Here is a 23,620-nt window from a genome sequence, read left to right as displayed (position 1 = left end):
ATTTTCCAACAGCACTTGGCCCTAACCCCGAATCAAGTTTATCCAAAATTTTATCCTTTTCTTTAATACTCAGTAATTTTTTTCTTATCCCTTTCCAGCCTACTTCCTTTGTCTGAGGTGGGTTTCTGACCATTAGAGAACATAGCACAATTAGTTGCTTTTCCCAACATCGTCACACACTCTGCTGTTTGTTGTTCGTCCCTGACCGCTACACATGCGTTTATTGAGGAAGAGGGAGGCGAAGGCCACCAAGCATCCTTGAAGCTGATTACAGGGTTGCCAGATACTCTCATTTTATTTGCATTTTTACAATCAGTACAAGTATACCCTGGATTAACAATGCAATTGGTTGGGTAAAAACCCATCGCTAAGTGGGTTATCGTATAGCGGGGGAGATTTAACATGTAAAGTATAGGGATGAGTTTTTCAGCCTTGGGTTTCCCCCCTCAAGTCCTAAACCCACCCAAATGAGGCCCCCCAAAAGTTTAAAGCCAATCTAAATGGCCTAACAGCTGTAAAAGTAGCTAACCTAAGCCTAACACCTGTAAATAACTCACTAAAACCAACAAATAAAATCTGAAAATCATAATAATTGGTAAAAAAAATATCACACACCACCCATCACTTACTTCTTGTAAGTCCATGTCCAGTCCTGGACGTCATCCTTGCTATCTCCTCCAAGTGCTGATCCCTAGCACTCACTCATCCTCCTCAAAGCCCTCAAACCCCATCTCTGGGGGGAGGGGGGGGGGGTGAAGCCTGGTGAGGTGGGGTTGTGGTAGCAGGAGACTGATGCATTGGCTCTGGGGGTGGTGATGGGGTGCGATGCGATGATTCAGGCGGTGGCGATGGGGTGCAATGCTATGGCTCTGGGGGTGGTGATGGAGTGCGATGCAATGGCTCTGGGGATGGCGATGGAGTGCAATGAGATGACAGAGGACATGGTGAGGGAGAACACTGCAATGACTGATGTGGTAGCGAGGGAGACAGATGCAGTGGCTCACGTTGTGGCGAAGGAGACAAAGGCAGTGACCGAAGTGGTGGGGGAGATGGAGGCTGGGGCGAGGAAGGCAGTGATGGAGTGGCAGGGGTGCCGTAGTGGAAACGCAGGTGACATGGGAGACAGGGATCAGCTGGAGGTATGGACCAGCACTAGGGACCAAGCATGTCCTTGATGGGAGGAGGCCCTGGGTGTGTCTCCGCTCATTGATGGCTACAGAGATGCTCTGCTGGTTCAGGGCTGGGGAGATGCTCTGCTGGTCAAGGGCTGGAGAGATCCTCTGTGAGCCGATGGCGTGGTGGGGGCCTGTTTGATGAAGGCAGTGACTGTAGTCTGCCTGGCCGTCCTCGTCTTTTCCTCCAGCATCATCCTGTACAACTTCATCCCCTCCTCCAGCCGATTAGCTGTGTCCCTGCTTCGTCCTGAGAGAGGGTCGTGTGTGCGCATAAGCACAATGACTTCATCCACCTTGGTCACCATCTCCCTCAGAATTTTCTTACTGAGTGCTCGCACTTCAGGGACGACCTCCTCCTCCAGTGCCTCCCGGTGAACCCGCTGAATCTCCATATTGAGGAGCTCCTCATTGCCGAGCACCTCCCTGTGACTTTCCTGGACCTCCTCCACATCCTCCTTGTCAATCTTCCCAAAGCCTGCCCTTTGCAACAGTTGAACAATTTCCTGCCGCACACGTTGCACTGGCAGAGCTAGCACTCCCTCAGGGAAGCCGGTGAAGGAGTGAACGCACTCCGGCCATAGCTTCCGCCACACACCGTTCATGGTGGGCTGGCTAACTTCCCACCATGCAGCAGTGATGTTCTCTATGGCGTGGTGTATATCACAGCCTTACCAGAATGTTTGCACTGTCGTCGTCTTGTCGCTGTCAAAGGCCTTCACCAACTGCTGCATAGTGCGGTGGAGGTAATATGCCTCGCGATCACCCCTTGGTCCATGGGTTGCAATAACGACATGGTCCTGGGGGACAGGAAAACCACTTCTATGTTCGTCGCCCAGTCCTTCATCGTGGAAGGATGGCTAGGCGTGTTGTCTACCACCATGAGAAATCTGTTGGCTAAATTCTCCCTGGAGGCATACCTCTCGAGGACACAAGGGAGGTAGGAGTGAATATAGGAAGAACAGCTGTTGGAAGTCAGGCAGGCTTTCTTGCTTGACTTCCAAATCACCCCTAAATCTCCTTCATATACCCCACCAGAGCCCTGGGGTTCTCAGACTGGTAGACCAGCAGCAGCTTCAACTTGTGGTTGCCCTCAGTGTTGTCCCCCTGATGCAGTGTAAGCCAGTCCTTTGAGGTCTTGAACCCTGGAGTGGACTTTTCCTCTGTTGCAAAGAATGTCTTTGAGGACATTCTCTTCCAAAAGAGACCAGTCTAGTCAAAATTCAAAACCTGCTTCGCACTGTAGCCACCCTCCGCGATGATGCGCTTCAGCTCGTCAGGAAACACTGCTGTTGCCACCGTATCCGAAATCTCTGCCTCACCGTACATCTTCGCATGATGCAAGCTTGCCCGGCTCTTGAAGCGGTCAAACCACCCATGGCTACCCTTAAATGTTTGTATCAAGATTCCACCTCAACTTTATTTCCTCCCATAGGGAGAAAGCCTTGGCGCAAATGATAGCCTGACTCATGGGTGCCTTCCTCCTGCTCTGGTCCTCCACCCACGTGCACAGCATCCGCTCCAGCTCCTCCATCGCAGGCTCTCTATGGTGGGTGATACAGGAGGCGGATAAGGCTGCAACCTCCCCAGCGACAGCCTTAATGGGCTCTCCCTTCCTGATAATGGTGGAGACAGTTGAATGGCCAGTTGGAGACCCGAGGCAACAACACACACACCCTCACCTTTGTCATGGCACTAAAGAACATCTAACTTCACTTCCAGAGACACAGTTTGTTTTATGAGCACAATTCGCAGGAACATCGTCAGCACCAACACTACAGGCCGCTTACCACCCCAACTGGAGTCTCCACTACCACTACCATTAGCACTACCATGTGCAGTGCCCTTACCAGACATGATACAGTTTGTTTTATGAGCATAATTCGCAGGAACATCGTCAGCACTAATAACACGGGCCGCTTACCACCCCACTGGGTCTCCGCTAGCACCACCATTAGCACTACCATGTGCAGTGTCCTTACCAGACGTGATCACACTTATTTAGGCCAAAATTCACACAAAATCGCACTCCACACATTAGTATCACTGCTCTACTCACGGCATTGCTTGTACACAGTTACGATGCACTAAGGTAGCTGCTTGCATAACGTTGGTGATCCAACATGATGCAGAGTGGGTGAGCCTAAGAGTTCCTCACTCAGAGATGGCCAGTGCGAGAACAACAACATGGGTGAGCGCGGGGTAAGCGATGGAAGTGGGGGCTGCGTGAGCATTTCTGTGCATCCTAGGAAGTAAGCGGGCTCAGCTGGCCGTGGGAACACGCATGATTAAAAAGTTTGGTCCATTGACCGTGGGCAAAACCTCGGAGGGCCCATCGTTAAACTGGGGCGCGGCCATCATCAAGCAGGGTATGGTGGTATTTCTACCCCCATCGCTAAGCTGAGGTATCGCATCTAGGGGTATCACATTTTGGGGTATAACTGTATTTGGTACAGGCATACCCCGGTTTAACAATGCAATTGGTTAAGTAAAAATCCATCGCTAGGCGGAGTATTGTATCTTGGGGTAGATTTACCATGTAAAGTATAGGGATCCGTTTTTCAGCCTTAGGTTTCCCTCCCCAACCAAGTCCTAAACCCAATCAAATGAGTCCAAAAATAAGTTTAAAGCCAATCTAAATGGCCTAACAGTTGTAAAAGAAGCTAACTTAAGCCTAAAACCAGTGCCCCTCACTTGTACCCAGTCAAGGTCACTGGAGAATGCAATCTCCGACTTGTATTAACCTCCTCGCGCATGATGACGCGAAACAAGTTAAAATGGTGTTTGGCTGAAGAGGAACCGATGACGCACTATGATGCATTTCTCAGTGTTGGCCTGAAGGGATGCCAATTTGGCAATTTTAGGCAAAAATATTTAAAAAAAAGGTAAGTTTTAGCATGAAGTGCGTCAGTCTTTCCTGTGTCATAGGGGAGGGTGTCTATTTCAAGGCCAACACTTTCAAACAGTCGGCTTTCTCTCAGCTTTGGTGGGGCAGGGAAGGGTGTGCGGGTGATTTTTGGCGATTTACTCGAAAACTATTGGTCGTATCAAAATTAGGAAGATGCCATGTGAAAGCTCATGAAATTCTGCATACAGACATATGCATAGGTCTTGCATGATGCAGGCAAAGTATTGCGGCAGGGTGTTAGGAAGTTATTTTCACTGTGGAAACATTATTCTCACTGCATTTCCATACGTTCACTGTACTTTTTACTCATCAGTTTTGCATTTTTATTAGCTTATCCTATAGTATGTAACTCATAAAATCCACGGGAATGTTTTCCTTTGTGCATGAGCCCCGGCTGCCCTTGCTGTATTTTCTCTGATCACGTCAGAGGCAACAGGCAGGATGAGGGTGGGGAAGGCAGCAGGTGTGTCTGGGTTGACTGCCGAAATGCTGAAGGCCTCAGGCGATATAGGGGTGAGTTTAGTCACTGACCTGATAAATAGGATTATTTATGAGTGTGTTGTCCCAGATGCTTGGCTGAAGAGTGTAACTGTAAATGTGTATAAAGGGAAGGGTGATCCTCTGGAAAGAGGAAATTATAGAGGTAAACAGCTTTTAGATCAGATAATGAAGGAAATGGAGATAGTTTTAGAAGGTATGATTAGAGAAAGAGTGAATATTGATGAGATGCAGTTTGGGTTTATGCCAGGTAGGGGGACCACTGATGCCATATTCATTGTTCGACAGCTTCAGGAAAAATATTTTGGTAGGAGAAGGGATCTTTATTTTGTTTTTGTTGATTTGGAAAAGGCCTTTGACGGAGTCCCTAGAGAGGTGGTGAAGTGGGCAATGAGAAAGCTTGGCCTGGAGGAGTGGCTGGTTAGGGTGGTTATGGCTATGTATGTGGGTGCTCACACCCAGGTAAGAGTGAATGGAGATTTGAGTGATGAGTTTTCCGTGAATGTTGGTGTGCATCAGGGGACAGTCTTGAGTCCCATGTTGTTTATCATGGTACAGTACTTGAAGCCCTTTCACGTGACTTTAGAAAGGACTCCCGTGGGAGTTGTTGTATGCAGATGATTTGGTGTTGATTGCAGAGAACGAAAGGGAGGCGGAGGAAGGGTTTAGGAAGTGGAGAGATGGTATGGGGCAAAAGGGTTTAAGGGTAAATGCAGATAAAACAGAAGTGATGATATCTAGGGTTGGTGGCGGTACTGTCAAAGACGAGGGAGAGTGGCCATGTGCAGTTTGCCACAAGGGCGTGGGAAGTAATTCCATCTTGTGCGGTGTGTGTGATAAATGGGTGCATAAGAGATGTAGTGGTATCAGAGGTAGACTGCGAGATAATGCTGATTTTATGTGTAAGGCGTGTCGGGGTGAGCAGGTGGAGATTGTCAGACGTGAAAGGATTGAACTTGCTGGTGAATCTCTTGAGTGTGTGGAAGAGTTTTGTTATTTGGGAGACATGTTGTGTGCTGGAGGTGGGACTGGAGCTAGCTCTGTGGCTAGGGTGAGAAGTGGTTGGAGGGAGTTCAGGGAGCTCTTGCCTCTACTGACATTGAGAGGACTCTCCCTACGTGCTAAGGGGTCTTTGTATGCAGCATGTGTTAGGAGTGTAATGCTGTATGGTAGTGAGACCTGGGCAGTGAAGGAGGAAGATATTCGCCGGCTCAGACGTACAGAAATGACAATGACTAGGTGGATGTGCAGTGTGTCCCTACGTCCAAGGCCTGGAGGGGCTGAGTTTACGATGGAAGAGTTGAGAGGTAGGATGGGACTGGAGTGTATTGGTGTTGTGATGAGGAGAGGTAGATTGAGATGGTTTGGACATGTGGAGAGGATGGGGGATGATAATTGGGTGAGGAAGGTGAGAAGTGTTAATATTGGAGGTGGGATTATGAGGGGTAGACCGAGAAAGACATGGGACGAGGTCATTAAGTGTGACCTCAGGGTTAAGGGACTGAACAGGGAGGCTGCAATGGATCGTGCAGCATGGAGAGCCGCCATTAGGTGACCAAGGCCAACACATGCAAGCATGTTGGAGCCTTTAAAAACGAGAACGAAGTCACACAAACTTACAGAAAACTTTAGGTGAGTGAAGGTGTTAAAACTCAGTAAATAAGAAGCAGGAGCATTGTATACAATGTTAAAACTCGGCAGAGAAGAAGCAGGAGCATTGTATACAATCCAACCATCAGATGGTCCAGGGACAATTAAATAAACATTGGTTATGCATGATAATAATGTATGAATGACGCAGAATCGTCCAAGGTGAGAATTGTTTTGACAGAGAATCGCTGATGTTTTGACAGACAATACTCTTGACGGACAATGTTAACGATGATGTGATTGGGATAGCCTTTTCAACGGCCCTTCTTCATGTCGTTTTTGTTACTGTTCTGGTTGCTGAGCTCCTTTATTTTTTTCTCTCTTATTTTCCAACATTATTAGCATGACTCTCCAACATCATTAGCATGTTCTATTAGCATGACTTGTTGCAGATGCTCAAAGAAAAACTCACTGGCCTGACCAATGATGGTGTGGCAGCAAACACTGGTTCCAAAGGTGGGCTGTGGAAGAAGCTGAGAGATCACCTGGGACAAGGCTTTCTTACATTTTTGTGTGTAGAACACTGAAGTGACTTGGCCTTTGAAGAACTGGACAACAGTGCTGAGTTCTGGGACTGGAAGGCTGACATTACAGGAGTGGCATCATACTGTTGTGCCTCTCATTACTGAGAAGGGAATCTTGAGCAGGTCATTAAGTCAACCTACCAGACTGCATACAAGCTGCCAAGTCACCATGAAATATGCTTTGCTGAGCACCTCCTGAACCCAGTGAAAGCTGTTCTGAGGGATCTTCTCATAATGCATCAGCACTGACAAGATCTCACTGACAAATCTGGCATCAAGAGAAAGGAAAAGCAACAGGCTTGAGGTTTTCTTAAGGCATGGGATGAACAGTCTCTAAACCAGAAAAAGATAGCTCCGGCAGCAGACATTCCGTGGCGGTTTGAGGCTATACAGAAAGAAGCCTAGTCCAGTCTGATCACTCTGCCTGACTTGTTGATCAAATATGAACAAGCACTGGCTTGTCTGAATGTGATGAAGGAGAAACTATTTCCTGAAGGTAGCGAAGAAGCTTCTATGTGTATTTACCTAGTTGTGACATATAGGAAATGAGGTAAGCTCGAGGGGTCCCATCTCTGATTCTCGATGTCAAATTTTGCTTTGAACTCGTTTAAGTTTTCAGACTGGAAGACCTCTTTGTCCAGGCTATTCCATAGGTCCATGCATCTATATGGAAAACTATATTTCTTGATATCCTTCAAGCAACTTGGCTTCTTCAGTTTCATTCCATGTCCTCTTGTTACTCTTCCAGCCCACACAAACAGATCTTCTATGCAGTGGCGTAGCGTGGGTTGCCAGCGCCCAGGGCAAGGAAAGTATTACGCCCCCTAACCCGTAGACCATTAGCACTCCCTGAGTCCCTTCCACTAGTCCAGTATTGAACCACTTACCCCGCTAGCAAATGTATTTTAAGAAAATGCTTCATTTTATAACCATTTCTTCACTTTCGTAAATGTTTAAACCATAATAAAATCGAATATATATATATATATATATATATATATATATACAGTACAATCCCAGCTATCCGGTATCCAGACAAACGGAATACTCAGAAAAACGGGAAAATTCAAGGGCTGGTAAAAATGTCAGTAAGTTATAACTGTGCGCCAATTTGAATGGACCGCCAAACCGCCGTTTGATTGTGTCACGCGAGGCTGGGTGAAGTCAGACAAAGCGAGGTGAAAGCATTTCCGGCTAATGTAAATCCCTAGCAAATCCTCTTAACCACCCCTCCTCTCCCCCTCTTTCCCCTACTTGAATTCAGTCATCCTCCACACCCTCCAAAAATCACCAGTCTGCTTTTTGCCACCAGACAGTAAACAAGCTCTCTTGCTATTGTGTTCCTCTGATAGACGGTAATTTGTACACTCCAAAATGCCTAAAGTGCAAACTAAACGTAAACGTATCGTGCTTAGCTTGAAACAGAAGCTGGACATATGCAACAGACTTGAAAAAGGCGAACATTATAAAACACTAATGCTTGAATATAAATGTTAATAGGAATGAAAGTTTACTCTGTTGGAAGAAAAATAAATAAATAATGCCTGCATTTCATACGTACATCATTTATTTTTTTTTCCGCAAAACAGCTGAGTGGCGGGTGAGGGGTGGAGTGATGGAAGTCAGGTAGGGAAGAAGAAGAACAGTCGGGGTCAGAAACATAAACAAACTCATGTGGGGGCACAGGTGTCGTGATAATTCTACAGTGCAGTCTTAACACATCATCAGTTCACTAATAAATGTTCAAGCTTTTATTTCTTTATTTTATTTTTCTATTTTTATGAGTACAGTGCATATAATGAATATAGTAATTCGGTAAACAATGGACTGGTGCAATTTGCAGTACTGCAAATTGCTAGACATTGCACACGTGCGTTATGATCATGGTGTGTGTTTACATGGCAGTTTTTCAGGCGGAATCTCTTAGTGTAACCCCTAATGTGACTGGTGAGTACCTGAACTGTATTTACTGCTGTGATAGCCTTTGTATAGATTTGACTTGAAAATCAGAAATACGGGAAAAATCTGTAACCGGGAAGGTAAATTCCCCAAGCCACCCGGTTAACTGGGATTGTACTGTATATATATATATATATATATATATATATATAGCATAGTTGAAACAGAAGAACAAATAAGAAATGACTACTGCGTCAGCAAAACAATTAACAGAAAAAAAAAAAAAAAACTAACCTGTCGACACGCCAGAACAACAAAATTCACCTAACGATCGAACTCTTATCGCCACACGCACACACTGGCTACAGCATCATGTTTTACTCTGTGCTGGTGTTGCAACATTAAATTGGCGGGAGGCGACGGTATTTTGAGATTTCGACGGATCTTAATTTTACATGTGTGTGGACGAGCGAATGAGAAGACAAGTGTTGGATGCAAGAGTGTTGAGAGGGTGGGGGAATGGAATCTCAGACCATCACTTAGTGATGGCCAAGGTAAGGCTGCAAAGAAAATGGGTGAAGAGACGAAAGGGAAGACAGGAGGAAACAGCTCCTGTGAGAAGAGTGGAGAAGTTGCAAGATAGTGAGAAAATGGCAGAGCCAGAGTATAAGAGCATAGTGGAAGAAAAACTGGGAAGGTATGAGCTAGAGCAGATGGAAGGGATGTATGATGTATGTAAGATATTCACGGAACAGATAGGCGCAGCGTGTTAGATGGTTTGTGGAGTAAGGAGGAGATGCAGGAGTGTGCAAGGGACAGCATGGTGGAATGACGAGGTGAAACGAGCTGTGGAACAAAAGAAGGAGGCATATAGTGAATTCCTAGTGAGCAGAGGTAGGGGAGAAGATGAGAGAGAGAAGAGAGAGGTATATGTGACCAGGAGTAGGGAGGTGAAGTGATTGGTGAAGGAGAGTGAGAAGAAAGTGGATGAAGAGTTTGGGAGGAATCTGAGTGTGAAATGGAGGGACAGTAAGAAATTGTTTTGGAAGGAGGTAAAGAAAGTAAGACAGTGTGAAAGGGGAAATAGTAGGGGAGTGAAAGATGAGAATAATAGATTGTTGGTGGAGAAGAGAGAGAAATTGAGGAGATGGAAGGAGCACTCTGAGGATTTGTTGAATGGAGAAAGTGACAGCAGTGTGAGTATAAGTGGTTGGGGAATGGCTGCGAGAAGAGGAGATGAGAGGAGGGAGGAAGAGATCAGTAGGGCAGAAGTAATGGAAGCAATGAAGAAGATCAAGATGGGAAAGGCCCCAGGAATTGATGGAGTGTGTGGTGAAATGCTGAAGTATGGGGGTGAGATTGCTGGGGAGTGGATATGAAAGTTGTCTAGATTGGCTTGGGAAGAGGGAAGGGTTCCAGAGGACTGGAAATAGAGTATAATTGTTCCATTATACAAAGGAAAAGGGGAGAGAGAAGTATGTTGTAACCATATGAGTATTTGCCTTTTTAGTGTGACTGGAAAAATGTATGGTAGAATACTCACTGATAGGGTTAGGCATATAACAGAGGAGCTAGTTGGAGAAGAACATGGAGGATTTAGGAAGGGAAAAGGGTGTGCAGATCAGATATTTGTTCTAAGATGTTTAGTGGAGAAGTATCTAGAGAAGGAAAAGACAGTGTATGCTGCCTTCATGGACTTGGAGAAAGCATATGACAGAATAGATAGGCAAGGTATGTAGATGGAATTAAGAACATATGGAGTGGAGGGGAAATTGTTGAGTGCTGTGAAGAGTATGTACGAAGGAGCTAGGGCGACGGTGCGAGTGGATGGTGAGCTGAATGAGTTCTTTGATCTAAATGTGAGACTAAAACTGGGTTGTGTGATGTCTCCAGGGCTGTTTAATATATACATGTATGGGGTTGTAAAGGAGGTGCAAGGTAGGGCAGTGGATGTAGGGGTGGCTCTAATGAATGAGGGTGGGATGTGGAAGATTCCGGTGTTGCTGTTTGCTGATGATACAGTATTGTTGAGTGAAGATGAATGGGAGTTGCAAGGTTTGGTGAATGAATTTGAGACAGTGTATAGGAAGAGGAATCTGAAAGTTAATGTAAGCAAGAGTAAAGTTATTGTGTTTGAGAGGGATGAAGTCACAGAATGTACAGTGAGGTAGGATGGTGAGGGTGTGAAGAATGTGAGTGCATTCAAATACTTGGGTAGTGTGATGAGTAAGGATGGAAGTTTGGGGGATGAAGTGCATGAAATGATACAGCAGGGAAGGAAGGTTGTTGCTTCACTGAAAGCAGTGATGAGAAAAAGGGAGGTGAGTATGGAAGGTAAGAAGTCACTGCATGATAGTATTGTGATCCCTACCCTGGCGTATGGAAGCGAGGCATGGACCTTGCTGGAGGGAAACAAGTCAAGAGTGAGAGCAGTGGAAATGAGTTACTTGAGAGGAGCATGTGGAGTGACATGGAGGGACAGGTTGACAAATGAAGAAGTGATGGAACATTGTGGGGTGGATGTGGGTGTGGTTGAGAAAATTAGGAGAAACACACTGAGGTGGTTTGGACATGTAGAGAGAATGGAGAATGAAAGACTCGGAGGGTGTATGTAGGTGAAGTGGAGGGAGGGAGAGGGAGGGGAAGACCGAGAATGAGGTGGAGGGATGGAGTTGAGAGGTATATGAGGGAAGGGAGAGTGAGCTGGGGGGGAGGGCAGTCAAATAGTGGGTGACAGAGCAACTTGGAGGCGTTTTGTCTGTGGCCACCCTTTTCGGGATTAGGGCGTCGGGCTATAGATAGCTAGATAAATGGATTAATTTAGCGATCGGATTGTCACCACATGGACAAATAATGAAGGCCACAGCATGTTTCATAAATACAATTTGTAACACTATTTTCTGCAAATATTTGTAGAGGTGAAAGAACATGTCATTCTGAGTAGAAAATCTTCTATACACATATGCATTTTAAGGTATACTTTAGGCGTGAAGTGGACTTTAAAAATTACACAACATGTCAGTGTCACACATCACGGAGACGAGGCAGATAGGGGAGGCAGGTAGGGGAGGAGCGAGGCTATCCAGGAGCCCTTGTAACTCGGTGAAATTATGGTTTTTTATGCAAGTTATAGAACATTTCAGTTCCGGTATCTTCAAACGGGAAATCACGCTATTAAGAGCCATTATGTAATTCACCGATAAGGATTACACGAAGACAGTAGGGTTGTAATTAGCGAGAAAAATAATGTAAATGTTACGTGGCAACGTTTATTCGCCCCGTCATGTTGAAAAACTGTAGAATGTTCGAACATTGGGAGGTTTTCTGTATGGAGGGGGGGGGCGCTATTATTTATTTATCATCACTACTTTGACTCTATTGGATATGTTTAAGTGAAGCTACAGAACGTGATGAATGTTTTGGCGTATCCAATAGAGCCAGGATTGTGGAGGCTTAAATGATGTGTGAATGGAAGCGTGGCCCATTGGATTGGGCAAATTTGGGCTGTCTGGACACTGCTACTTCTCACCCTGCCCTATGGTGGGAAAGGAGGTCCGGATGATGATAATGATGATGAGTATTACTTTATTATATATATATATATATATATATATATATATATATATATATATATATATATATGTGTGTGTGTGTGTAGAGAGAGAGAGAGAGAGAGAGAAAGAGAGAGAGATACATAATTACTGTATATGAAATTTTGCGCCCGGGGCAACCACCCTTGTGGCCCCTCCCACGCTACGCCACTGCTTCTATGTCAATTTTTTCTATTTCCATCCAGGCCCTGAACACTGCAATCATATCGCCCTTCTCTCTCCTTTTTTCCTAGGAAGGCAGGTCTAGCTTTTCCAGCCATTCCCTGTACCACAGATCTGCCAGCCTAGGGACCATCTTCATTGCTGTTCTTTGTATTCTCTCAATTTTGTTTATCCCTCTTTATCTGGGGACCACACTACTGCCTCATATTCCAACATGGCCACTATCAAGTTTTTCAACATCTCATCCATGTAACGAAATGTTATTCCTTTGTTAGTCAAGAGATTATATGTCTCTCTAACTATTTTGTTAATGTGTTTTTCAAGTGACAAATTATCCTGGACCAGCACTCCCAAATCCTTCTCTTCTCACTTTTGTGATTGGTTCATTACCCATCAAATAATTTAGTGATGGTCTCTTGGTACTTTTACCAATTTCCAATAGTTTACATATTTTTGCACTGAATTTCATTTCCCACATCTGACTCCAATCATGAATCCTATCCAGGTCCTCCTGCAGCATTTTACAGTCTTCTTCAACTTCTACTCTCCTCATGATCTTCACATCGTCAGCAGACTTGCATAACTGGTCATTCCATCTACCATATCGTTTACATAAATTAGGAATATTATGGGTGCTAACACAGAGCCCTGTGGGACTCCACTTGTTACGTCCCTCCATCCACACATGCTGTCTTTTATTACTGTCCTCATTTGTCTGTCTCTCAAGAGGTCACTCATCCACTCTAAGAGGTTCCCCTTCAGTCCTCCTGTGTTCCAATTTCCACATCAGTCACTTGTGGGGTACCTTGTCAAAGGCTCTCTCCAAATCTAAATACACACAATCCACCCAACTCCCTCTCTCCTGTAGCACGTCTAACGCTCGAGTAGAAGTTCAACAATTTAGAAACACACGACTTTCCACTTCTGAATCCAAACTGACTTCCTGTCAAAATGTCCATCTCTTCCAGATATTTTATCCATCTGTCTTTCAGGATTCTCTCACACAGTTTTGCAATCATGCTGGTCAGTGACACTGGTCTGTAATTCAGAGATACCACCTTGTTCCCTCCCTTATAAATTAGTACCAAACTGGATCTCTTCCATTCCCAAGGCACTTTCCCTTCTTCCAGAGAACACACAATTAAACCACGAATCTTATCCGCCATTTGTTCTCTGCATATCTTTAGTATCCACTTAGAGATCCCGTCTGGTCCAGAGGCCTTCCTCACATCTTGAGTTTCCTGTAACTTGTATACTTCTTGCACTTCAACCTTCACATCTCTTAACACTACAATTCTAGTCACTCACTCCTCCTCCACAAAATCACTTTCTCTAGTGATGACTGACTGGAAGCATTTGTTCAATATTTCAGCAAGCATAACTGCATCTTTATAGACATTTCCTTCTACTTTCAGCTTATTGATTCCTTCCCTTTGTTTCAATTTGCCATTAATAAACCTGTAAAACAACATAGGTTCTTCCTTACATTTGTCAACTATACCTTTTTCGAAGTTTCTTTCTTCCTCTCTACGTATTTCTTGTATACACATTTCTAGCTCTTTTATAATCTTCCTCTGTTCTGTCATTGCCTCTCTTTCTCCATTTGTTACATGCTCCCTTTCTTTTTTTGCTATCATACACCTTTTGTTGAACCAGTCATTTCTCCAGTTCTCTTTCCCAATTACTTTTGGCACGTACTTTTCCACACCCGTATTATAGAAGGCTAGAAAGATATCCCACTTCTTCTGTATCTCTCACTTCCCAGAATTCTCCCCAGTCTGCTTCTTCAAAAAATTTTCTCAATTCTGCAAAGTTTGCTTTCCCAATGTTGTATCTTCGATGCCTGTATAGTTCATCTCTTGTCCAATTCCTTCTGTTGTTAGGAACTCTATCACTACATGATCACTTTTTCCTATAAGACCCAGATATTTCAAGAGATTCAATTGCATCAAGTTCTTTGATTAGACTTAATCTGGTCTTCCTGGTGTGTCATCCCCCTTAATCTTGTCTCTTCTTTGACCCACTGGGTCATTACATTACCCACTGACATATTTAATAGTATACAGTACTCCCCCACGAATCTTCACTACTTTCTGAGTTGTACTCTTCCCAATTTACCTCTTTACAATCGAAGTCCCCCATCATGATTATGTTGCTACTTTTCTCAATCACTTTCTGTAGGTATCTAACCATATCCGACAACATCTCCTGATATTCCTCCTCATTCCACGCCCTTGTCTTGGGGGGAACATATGCTACTGCGATGTCTATTCCTTTCCCTCTGGTTTCTATTACCATACTTATCACTTCAGACATACCTTCTCCCAGTGCCACACTACCCACATTCAGGTTGTTTTTCACTGCTATCATTAATCCTCCAGCAATTTTTTCTATTCTATCTCTTCTCCATATTTGGTTTTTCCCATTCCCCATTTAGATTCTAATATTCTCTCTTAGCTTGTTCTCTAAGATGCACATAATGTCTGGCTCATTTACCCTCAAGAAATCGTCTATTTCTAGCCTTCTTGAGATTAGACCATCTACATTAGCCTATGCCACTTTCAATCTTTTTGCATTGCTTTTTATTCTGTCCTTCTCTCTCCCTCGCTCCTTCAGTACCACTTCCTCAATTTCTGATCCAAAACTCTCCAATAGAACTCTGTCTTCTCTTCCTCCTTTCTCTGGTCATTTTTTCCTTCACTTCCTTAACAACTTCCTTTATTTTAGCTCTCTCTTCCTCATTTGCATCTCTCCTTATAAAGATATTTTTTAATCCTTCCTTATCTGCTAATTACCGAGTCTTGATTACTTCACTTACTGTAACCTGAGACTGAAATTGTACTTTGAGTGGCTCTGTCCCTCCCTCCACATATTTTCCCGGCCTAAACACTTCTTCGATCTCCTCCTGGGCTTCGTCCTTTCCTTCCACAACTACAGATGCCATTTCCTTTGCCCTTCTCAGTTCTTCCCTTTTTCTTTCTAACCTCATTGACACAGGTTTTTCTTTCAAACCTGAAATAATCACGCATTTTTTCTTGTCTGCTGCAACTCTGACAAGTGATTCTTTACTTTTCAATACCATCACCACTTACTTCTCCACTTTTTCCTGGTCTTCCTTTTTCGGTTCGAAAATCTCCTTATGACTTTTTTTTTTATCTTTCTGTTGAGTTCTCTTCCATCTCTTATGATGTTCTTGGATTTCCCTGATACGTTCCTCATGCATCTTAGTTTTAGATTCATACTCAAGTTTACATTTCATCTTGTCCCTTTCCTCCTCCAGCCTCTTATTTTCCCATTTAAGCTATTTTGTTTCACTTGTGACTGTTTCATTAACCACTTTTAATTCAGACACCTTTCTCTCCTGATCAACACTACATGAGCAGATGCTCTCTAACCTATTTCTCGGCTCTTTTATCTTCCTCTCCTGTTCTCAGGTTCGTCTTTTGTAATTCGCTAATTATTGCCCATACCTGTTTTAATTCCTAGGCATTCTTCTCAGCCATTTTCTCCACATTTGTTATTCTTGTTTGGTTCAGTTTGATGCTCAAAAACAGATCCACCTACAGATTTCATCAATAGCAACAGGAAAACATCACACAGTTTGGTAAAAAGATCTGGCTGGAAATTTAAGGAGATTCACAGTGAAGTCATTCTCACTGGTTACCATTTCATGGAGGAGTGTCTCCATGGTGAACAAGATAAAAATGTATAGGACATGCTCAATGCCGCCATTGCAAGCAACTCCAGAGCTGATTACTGCAGGTACGCCCGAAGAAAGTTCCGTGTTATACACTCGTTCACCACTCCGAAATAGTAAATGTGAGACACGTGGTAGCGATGCAGTAGCCAACATTCATCTATCTGGTAACTGTGTGAGAAGGATGGGGGAAAAGGTAGGAACTTTCACTTCCCCCAGCCTTCCTCTTCCCTTAACCTCTCTCCTCCCACACAGTGGTACCAGACATTTGAGTGTCTGGCTACTGCTTCACTAATGGTTGTCTCACACATAAAGGTCCAAACTGGCAGGCAGATGTATACTCGGAAATATCCTCGGGTGTACGTATATCCCATGGCTAACATATGTATGTGTATTTGAATGTTCAGGCTTCATTCCATGTTTGTGCATAAATATCCACAGTATATATTCACAGTATCAATATTATCAACAAAAGCTTACTCATAAATAAATAATATCCATAATAAATATCCACTGGTGTTAAGTGGGGGTGCTCACCATCCACTCACTCTATGTAGTGCTGCTCTCGGATGGTTGCCCTTTCCTCTCTTCCATCCTTCTTTCCTTCCTTCCTCTTATGTTCTTTTTTTCCTTTCTTTTTTTCCTCTTCCTTCTGTCTATGGGGTGACTCTACATTGAGTGACAAGCCAAATGGCTTCCTGTACACCAGGAAAACATTTACTGCACTGGGTAGTGACCATATAACCAAACCATGGCGCCTGGCAGTTTAGTGGGCAATTAAGGAGCTCTAACCGGATTGAACCCGGGCAGGTTTATATCCAATGGGTGGTTGGGGTTTATTGCTCACATAATGCCACTCAAGGATGAGTGAGGCTGGTCACTCTCACCTTAAATGTCAGGACCAGCTTGCCTTGTCCCAGGCTCCTACGCTCCTCATGGGGCAAAACAAGATTAGATGAAGTATGTATGTTAAATAACCATCTTAACTATAAATGCAGGTACCAAAATTCCGTTGCTAGTAAACGTATGTGTAATTAAATGTACCCTACATAAATCACTCCAATTTTAGGTCAAACTTGGTGGTTGAAATTTGGAGGGAAGGATGTGTACAAGAATATGCAAAAGACACAGTGTGTTTGTTCACCATCTATGGAGCGTGACAATTTTCAGAAAGTGATTCTGTCACTGCCATGCTGTACGAGCTGCTCAAGAAGTCGAGGCGGGGATTTGTGTTCAACAAGCTTGTGCAGTGTTTTCATGTCACCTGCCCTCAAAGCATGATTACAGAATGAGCTGTGATGCATCACAGTCTTGAAATCAGAGCTGTGGTCATCTATGTCAAAGTCTTCCATAAACAGAAGATTAGTTACAGCTGCTGTTAATTATGACTCTAAATGGGAATGGAACTGCAAATTATGACCCAAGGCCAGCAATTTCCACATTTCTAACCACTAAGGAGATGCATTAAAAAAAAAAAAAAAAAAAAACTTACTGTTTACAATGATTTTGTAGACATATTTTAGAGGCAACAACAACGTGTGATGTAGTAACCATATAGGAGCCATGCAGGAACACCCCCCCCCATCACGGAAACTGCATAAACAGTGCATTTCTAACTATCTATATGGTAGAAGTATATGGCCAAAATAAAACTTCTGACATGCAGAAACTCAAATTATTACTAAAAGCAAGTATTAATACCTTATACTTGTAAGAACAACTTGGAAAACAAATCCAAAACACCAGTGCTACCCAGCGAAACTTCCTTACTTTAGGCTGTGCATTTTATTAATTACAAAAGGCCTCTCATCAGATAGTGCAGGACTGTATCTAACAGCTCCAGTCCTATGCTGATTATAATTAACAGGTAAATGGTAATGGTAAAGGGGCTGAAGCATGAGGCACTTAGCCAAAGCGTCATTTCCCTAACTTAAATCTGAGTCTGTGGTGAATTATTCATCCATTATCCTGGGATACAAAGCCAGTGCAACATCCCTATAACCAGTTACCTCCCATAGGTGTCACCCTGGGTATTCATCTTATATACCAATCCACAAACGGCTGATGCAAAGCTGAGTCAAATGGTGCCTTCGGGGGATGGTAAGAATAAAATAAACATCCTTGGGCTCCACGAGTTTAAGCATGTGGTTGTGGTGTTCATAAGTAGGCACATTATACCCAGTCTTAAAATGTTCTACCTTCCAAAATGAAGGAACCTTTGCATTATAGACATGAACCCAGTGGACTACATGAAACCAGCCAGTCCAACTAGGCACGCCCAGAGATCTTTTTGTTGGGGATTTTGTTGACGGATTGTCTGTGTTAAAATAGCAAGGTGAATGATGATAAATAATAATAATGACACAATAACTTACCAGAACTATAGAGGTATTCATACGATGGCACATTATATCCAATCTTGTAATGGGTCTTCCAGCCTCCAAATAGGGGGAATCTGGGCCTTAAGTCCAATTCTACTGCATCTTCTTGAATTCTCATGTGTGATGTTGAAATGTTGCCAATCTCATCCCGATAGTAAACATCTTTGGCCGAGGCAGGGATGATGGTTTTGAAAGACCTGTGGTGAAAAAACAGGAAAATCATCATCATCATCATCATCATCATCATCATCCTTACTTTTCTCAACTGAAAGGTACTTAATTTATTTATTTTAACATATTCACCATCCTAAACCCCTTTCCCTCAATAGGGATGGGATGAGACAGGATCCAGAAAAAAAGAAAACAGAAGACACAAAAGAGGAGAATTATCCACAGCACGCCCAATGAAATGGCCAACACAATATTTCACACAACACACTCAAGGCTATGAAATCCTAACTACACCTCAAAAGCAAGACCATCTACATATAGGTTTGATTTTTCTTACAAGATTATCTGGCCATACATCAGATGGTCACTTCATTGACTACTATGTTAAAAAAAAGGGTGACATACTCTACAAGAACAATATAACAGATAATTTTAAGAGCCTTGAGACACTGAATAACATACTGCAATTACTCATTTAACACTAGATAGCTACATTTCCAAACTTTACCGTGTTATGTAAGAGTTGCTTTAAGTGAAGGTTACATTCCAGAAAGTTATTTCCTTAAAAAGACATAATGAAGACTAAAAATGAGTACCAAAATACACCTTATGTGTCTGGATAATATCCAAGGTCTGGATAATATCCATGGTTTATATTATAAACCTTGGTCACAATTAGCAAGTGATCAAGTAGCACAATTTCCAAATAGTGCGAGCTGTCTCTTAATATCCACAATGTCTGAAATTAACAATGCTGGTGAAGCCACAAAAACAAAAGATGTGATTACTGCAGCCACTATCATGGACGCATTACAGGAGGTGAGACAAGAGGAGGTTGCACTGATGCTAGCAACACCAAAAACACAGGGAGAGCTCTCCATGATGCAGATCAGCCAAATCTAGGCTGCTGTAGATGCCTTAACCCTTTGGCTGCAGTGGCCATGACAACAACCTACTGAATGTGCTCAGTGTAGAGAAATATGAGAAAAATGGTGTGTTTTCAACTTCTGTTTTAACTCACTAATCCTTAATCTTAAGAGCTAAAATTTTTGTCAGACAAACTTCAATCCTTCTACTATCATTTGCAACAAACTGCAAGTTCATTGGTACTCCCAGCCAAGAGAACGATTTGCGAGAAAACAAGGTGTGTTTTGATCGTCTGACGTGGGAAATAGCCCAGCAAGATGGAAATTTCTGCTAAACTACAAGATTTTTCCCATACAAAATAGGGTCACTACCATGTTAACTCATGACAGTAACTACAATGATAATGATAATTAAAAAAAAAAAAAAAAAATTCTAGGCAGTCTCGAATGATTTTATTACGATATTCCACAGTGTTTAAGCTAGACTTTAGCGAAACAATAGCGATGTGAGGCAAATCATTAAAAACTTCATTAAACTTCATCAATGATTTTTATCATCACTTACTTTTATAAACCTACTGATATAATGACATGAGTCATTTCATAGCATTGCTGCACAGTTTGCAATCACAAAAATATTCGCTAGCTAACGCGTTTCGTTTTCGTTTCGTTTCATTCTTAAAGGCTCCAACATGCTTGCATGCATCGACCTTCGTCACCGAATGGCGGCTCTCCATGCTGCACGATCCACTGCAGCCTCCCTGTTCAGTCCCTTAACCCTGAGGTCACACTTAATGACCTCGTCCCATGTCTTACTTGGTCTACCCCTGATAACCCCACACCCAATATTAACACTACTCACCTTCCTCACCCAATTATCATCCCCCATCCTCTCCACATCTCCAAACCATCTCAATTTACCTCTCCTCATCACAACACCAAGACACTCCAGTCCCATCCTACCTCTCAACTCTCCCATCGTAAACCCAGCTCCCACAGCTCTTGCACGGAGGGATGCACTACAGATCCACCTAATCATTGTCATTTCTGTACGTCTGAACTGCCGAATATCCTCCTCCTTTACTGCCCAGGTCTCACTACCATACAGCATTACACTCCTAACACATGCTGCATACAAAGACCCCTTCGCACATAAGGAAAGTCCTCTCAATGTCAGAAGAGGCAAGAGCTCCCTGAACTCCTTCCAACCACTTCTCACCCTAGACACAGAGCTAGCTCCAGCCCCACCTCCAGCACACAACATGTCTCCCAAATAACAAAACTCTTCCACACATTCAAAAGATTCACCAGCAAGTTCAATCCTTTCACGCCTGACAATCTCCACCTGCTCTCCCCGTCATGCCGTACACATAAAATCAGCATTATCTCGCAGTCTACCTCTGATAACACTACATCTCTTGTGCACCCTTTTATCACAAACACTGCACAAGATGGAATTACTTCCCATGCCCTTGTGGCAAACTGTACATGGCCACTCTCCCTCGTCTTTGACAGTACCGTCATCAATCCTAGATATCATCACTTTTGCTTTATCTGCATTTACCCTTAAGCCCCTGTGCCCCATACCATCTCTCCACTTCCTAAACCTTTCCTCCGCCCCCCTTTCGGTTTCTGCAATCAACACCAAATCATCAGCATACAACATCTCCCACAGGAGTCCGTTTCTAAAGTGATGTGAGAGGGCTTCAAGTACCATGATAAACAACATGGGACTCAAAACTGACCCCTGATGCACACCAACAGTCACAGAAAACTCATCACTCAAATCTCCATTCACTCTTACCTGGGTGCGAGCACCCACATACATAGCCATAACCACCCTAACCAGCCACTCTTCCAAGCCAAGCTTTCTCATTGCCCACTTCACCACCTCTCTAGGGACTCTGTCAAAGGCCTTTTCCAAATCAACAAAAACAACATACGGATCCCTTTTCTTCCCAATATTTTATTCCTGAAGCTGTCAAACAATGAATATGGCATCAGTGGTCCCCCTACCTGGCATAAACCCAAACTGCATCTCATCAATATTCACTTTTAATCATACCTTCTAAAACTCTCTCCATTACCTTCATTATCTGATCTAAAAGCTTTATATCTCTATAATTTCCTCTTTCCAGGGTATCACCCTTCCCTTTATACACATTCATAATACACTTCAGTCAATCATCTGGGACAACACACTCAATCATATGTACCAGGTCAGTGACTAACCTCACCCCTGTATCTCCTGAGGCCTTCAACATTTCGGCAGTCAACCCAGACACACCTGCTGCCTTCCCCACCTGCATCCTGCCTATTGCCTCACTCACAGTAGCAGGATCAATCAAAGACCAGGGGCCAAACACTGGATCTGCTGGCTCCAAACTTTCCCTGTACAAAACTCCTCATTCAACAACTGGCTATAATGCTCTCTCCATGCATCTTTAATATCCTCACTGTTCACCACTACGCTTCCTTCATCATCCTTCACACACTGCTCACCTATATCCTGATTATCCCTCTTCATCTGATCTGCCACCTTAAATATCATATTTTTCCTTTCTCCATGATTTAGGTTATCAAGTAAAAGTCTCTGTGATTCAGACTTCGCCCTGTATACCTCTCTTCTAGCCCTAAGCTTAGCAGCCAAGTATTCCTCCTTACTACCACCCTTCTTCCATTCCCGGAAGAGCCTTCTTTTCTCCTTAACTGCAGCTTCTACACCCTCATCCCACCACTAAGTTACTTTATATCTTGATGGTCCTCTTGTCCAACCGCATGTTATATCAGTAACTCTCAAGAGACTGTTCTTGAGGGCTCTGAACTGTTCATTAACACCTCTGTCTACAGCTCCCTATTCTGCCACCACTCTCCTCATCTCGCTATAGAAGGCATCCCTTACTACTTGGTTTTTCAGCTTCCATATTTTCCTCCCAGGTACACAAGTCCTCTTTTTCATCACTCGTTCTTTAAGCACCATATCACAAATCAATAGTTTGTGATGCTGCACACACTCCTCACTTCCTATAACTTTAACATCCCTCACTAACCTCCTATCAGCCCTCCTAACCAGAAAATAATCTATCTGACTGCTATTTCCCCCAGACTCATACGTAATTAACCTACTCTCTCTTTTCCTAAAATATGTGTTGCACACAATCATGTCCGTTGCCTCCCCAAACTCGAGTATCCTTTCTCCTTCCGAGTTCCTTATACTACACACACACATCCCCCATGTACTCCTTCATAACCTTGTGCTGCTTCACCTACATGACCATTTAAGTCCCCTCCCAAAACCACTATCTCATCATCCCACATACCACCTACTACACGTATTAAATCATCCCAAAATCTATCCTTCTCTGCTTCTTCCAATCCTGCATGTGAAGTGCATGCCAATACTGTATAATTGCAGCTATCTTTCTACTGAATAGAATTTTCACTACCAATATCCTATCACTTACTCTCATAACATTCATAACATATTCCACCCATTTCTCTGCAACCATCACACCAACACTTCACTGATTATCGGATAAATATCATTAAATCATTTGTATTTTGTCCCAATAATTCTCAATATAATATAACACTTTCAGCAACCCTCATATGATTTCAGTGCGATTTGGGTGAGTATTACTTCACATTATTTACGAGAGAGAGAGAGAGAGAGAGAGAGAGAGAGAGAGAGAGAGAGAGAGAGAGAGACAGACAGACAGACAGACACAAACAGACAGACACAAACAGACAGACAGACACAGACAGACAGACAGACAGACAAACAGACAGACAGGCAGCAAACCGGTTTAGACCAGCTCAACGAGGGTATACAGGTCTCCCTCGTTTTACGATTGGTATGCGTTCCTAGAAAGGCAATCGTAAACCGAAATATCGTAAAGCGAAATTAAGGTTTAACGGGAAAAATAGGGATGCGTTCCTGGACTCATGTATAAGGAACCCAAGACCCATACAAGTGATCTATCTATCTATCTATCTATAGCCCGACGCCCTAATCCCGCAAAGGGTGGCCGCAGACAAAACGCCTCCAAATCGCTCTGTCACCCACCATTTGACTACCCTC

The 23,620-nt window shown here is 43.4% G+C and overlaps 1 protein-coding gene across 1 annotated transcript in view; it reads right to left on the bottom strand.

Moving 5' to 3' along the window:
• The window catches only part of LOC145409375 (dolichyl-diphosphooligosaccharide--protein glycosyltransferase subunit 1), a 332,958-nt gene that overhangs the window by 208,750 nt on the left and 100,588 nt on the right, over window positions 1-23,620 (bottom strand). Inside the window, exon 5 of the mRNA XM_080279850.1 lies at window positions 18,497-18,699. Coding sequence (XP_080135976.1) covers window positions 18,497-18,699 — 203 coding nt within the window. The remainder of the gene's footprint in view (window positions 1-18,496; window positions 18,700-23,620) is intronic.

Source organism: Coenobita brevimanus, chromosome 80, assembly GCF_032717465.1.
Source record: "Coenobita brevimanus isolate Jiangsu-jjx chromosome 80, ASM3271746v2, whole genome shotgun sequence".
In the NCBI taxonomy this organism is placed as follows: domain Eukaryota; kingdom Metazoa; phylum Arthropoda; class Malacostraca; order Decapoda; family Coenobitidae; genus Coenobita; species Coenobita brevimanus.
This window is presented reverse-complemented; position numbering and strand designations above follow the sequence as displayed.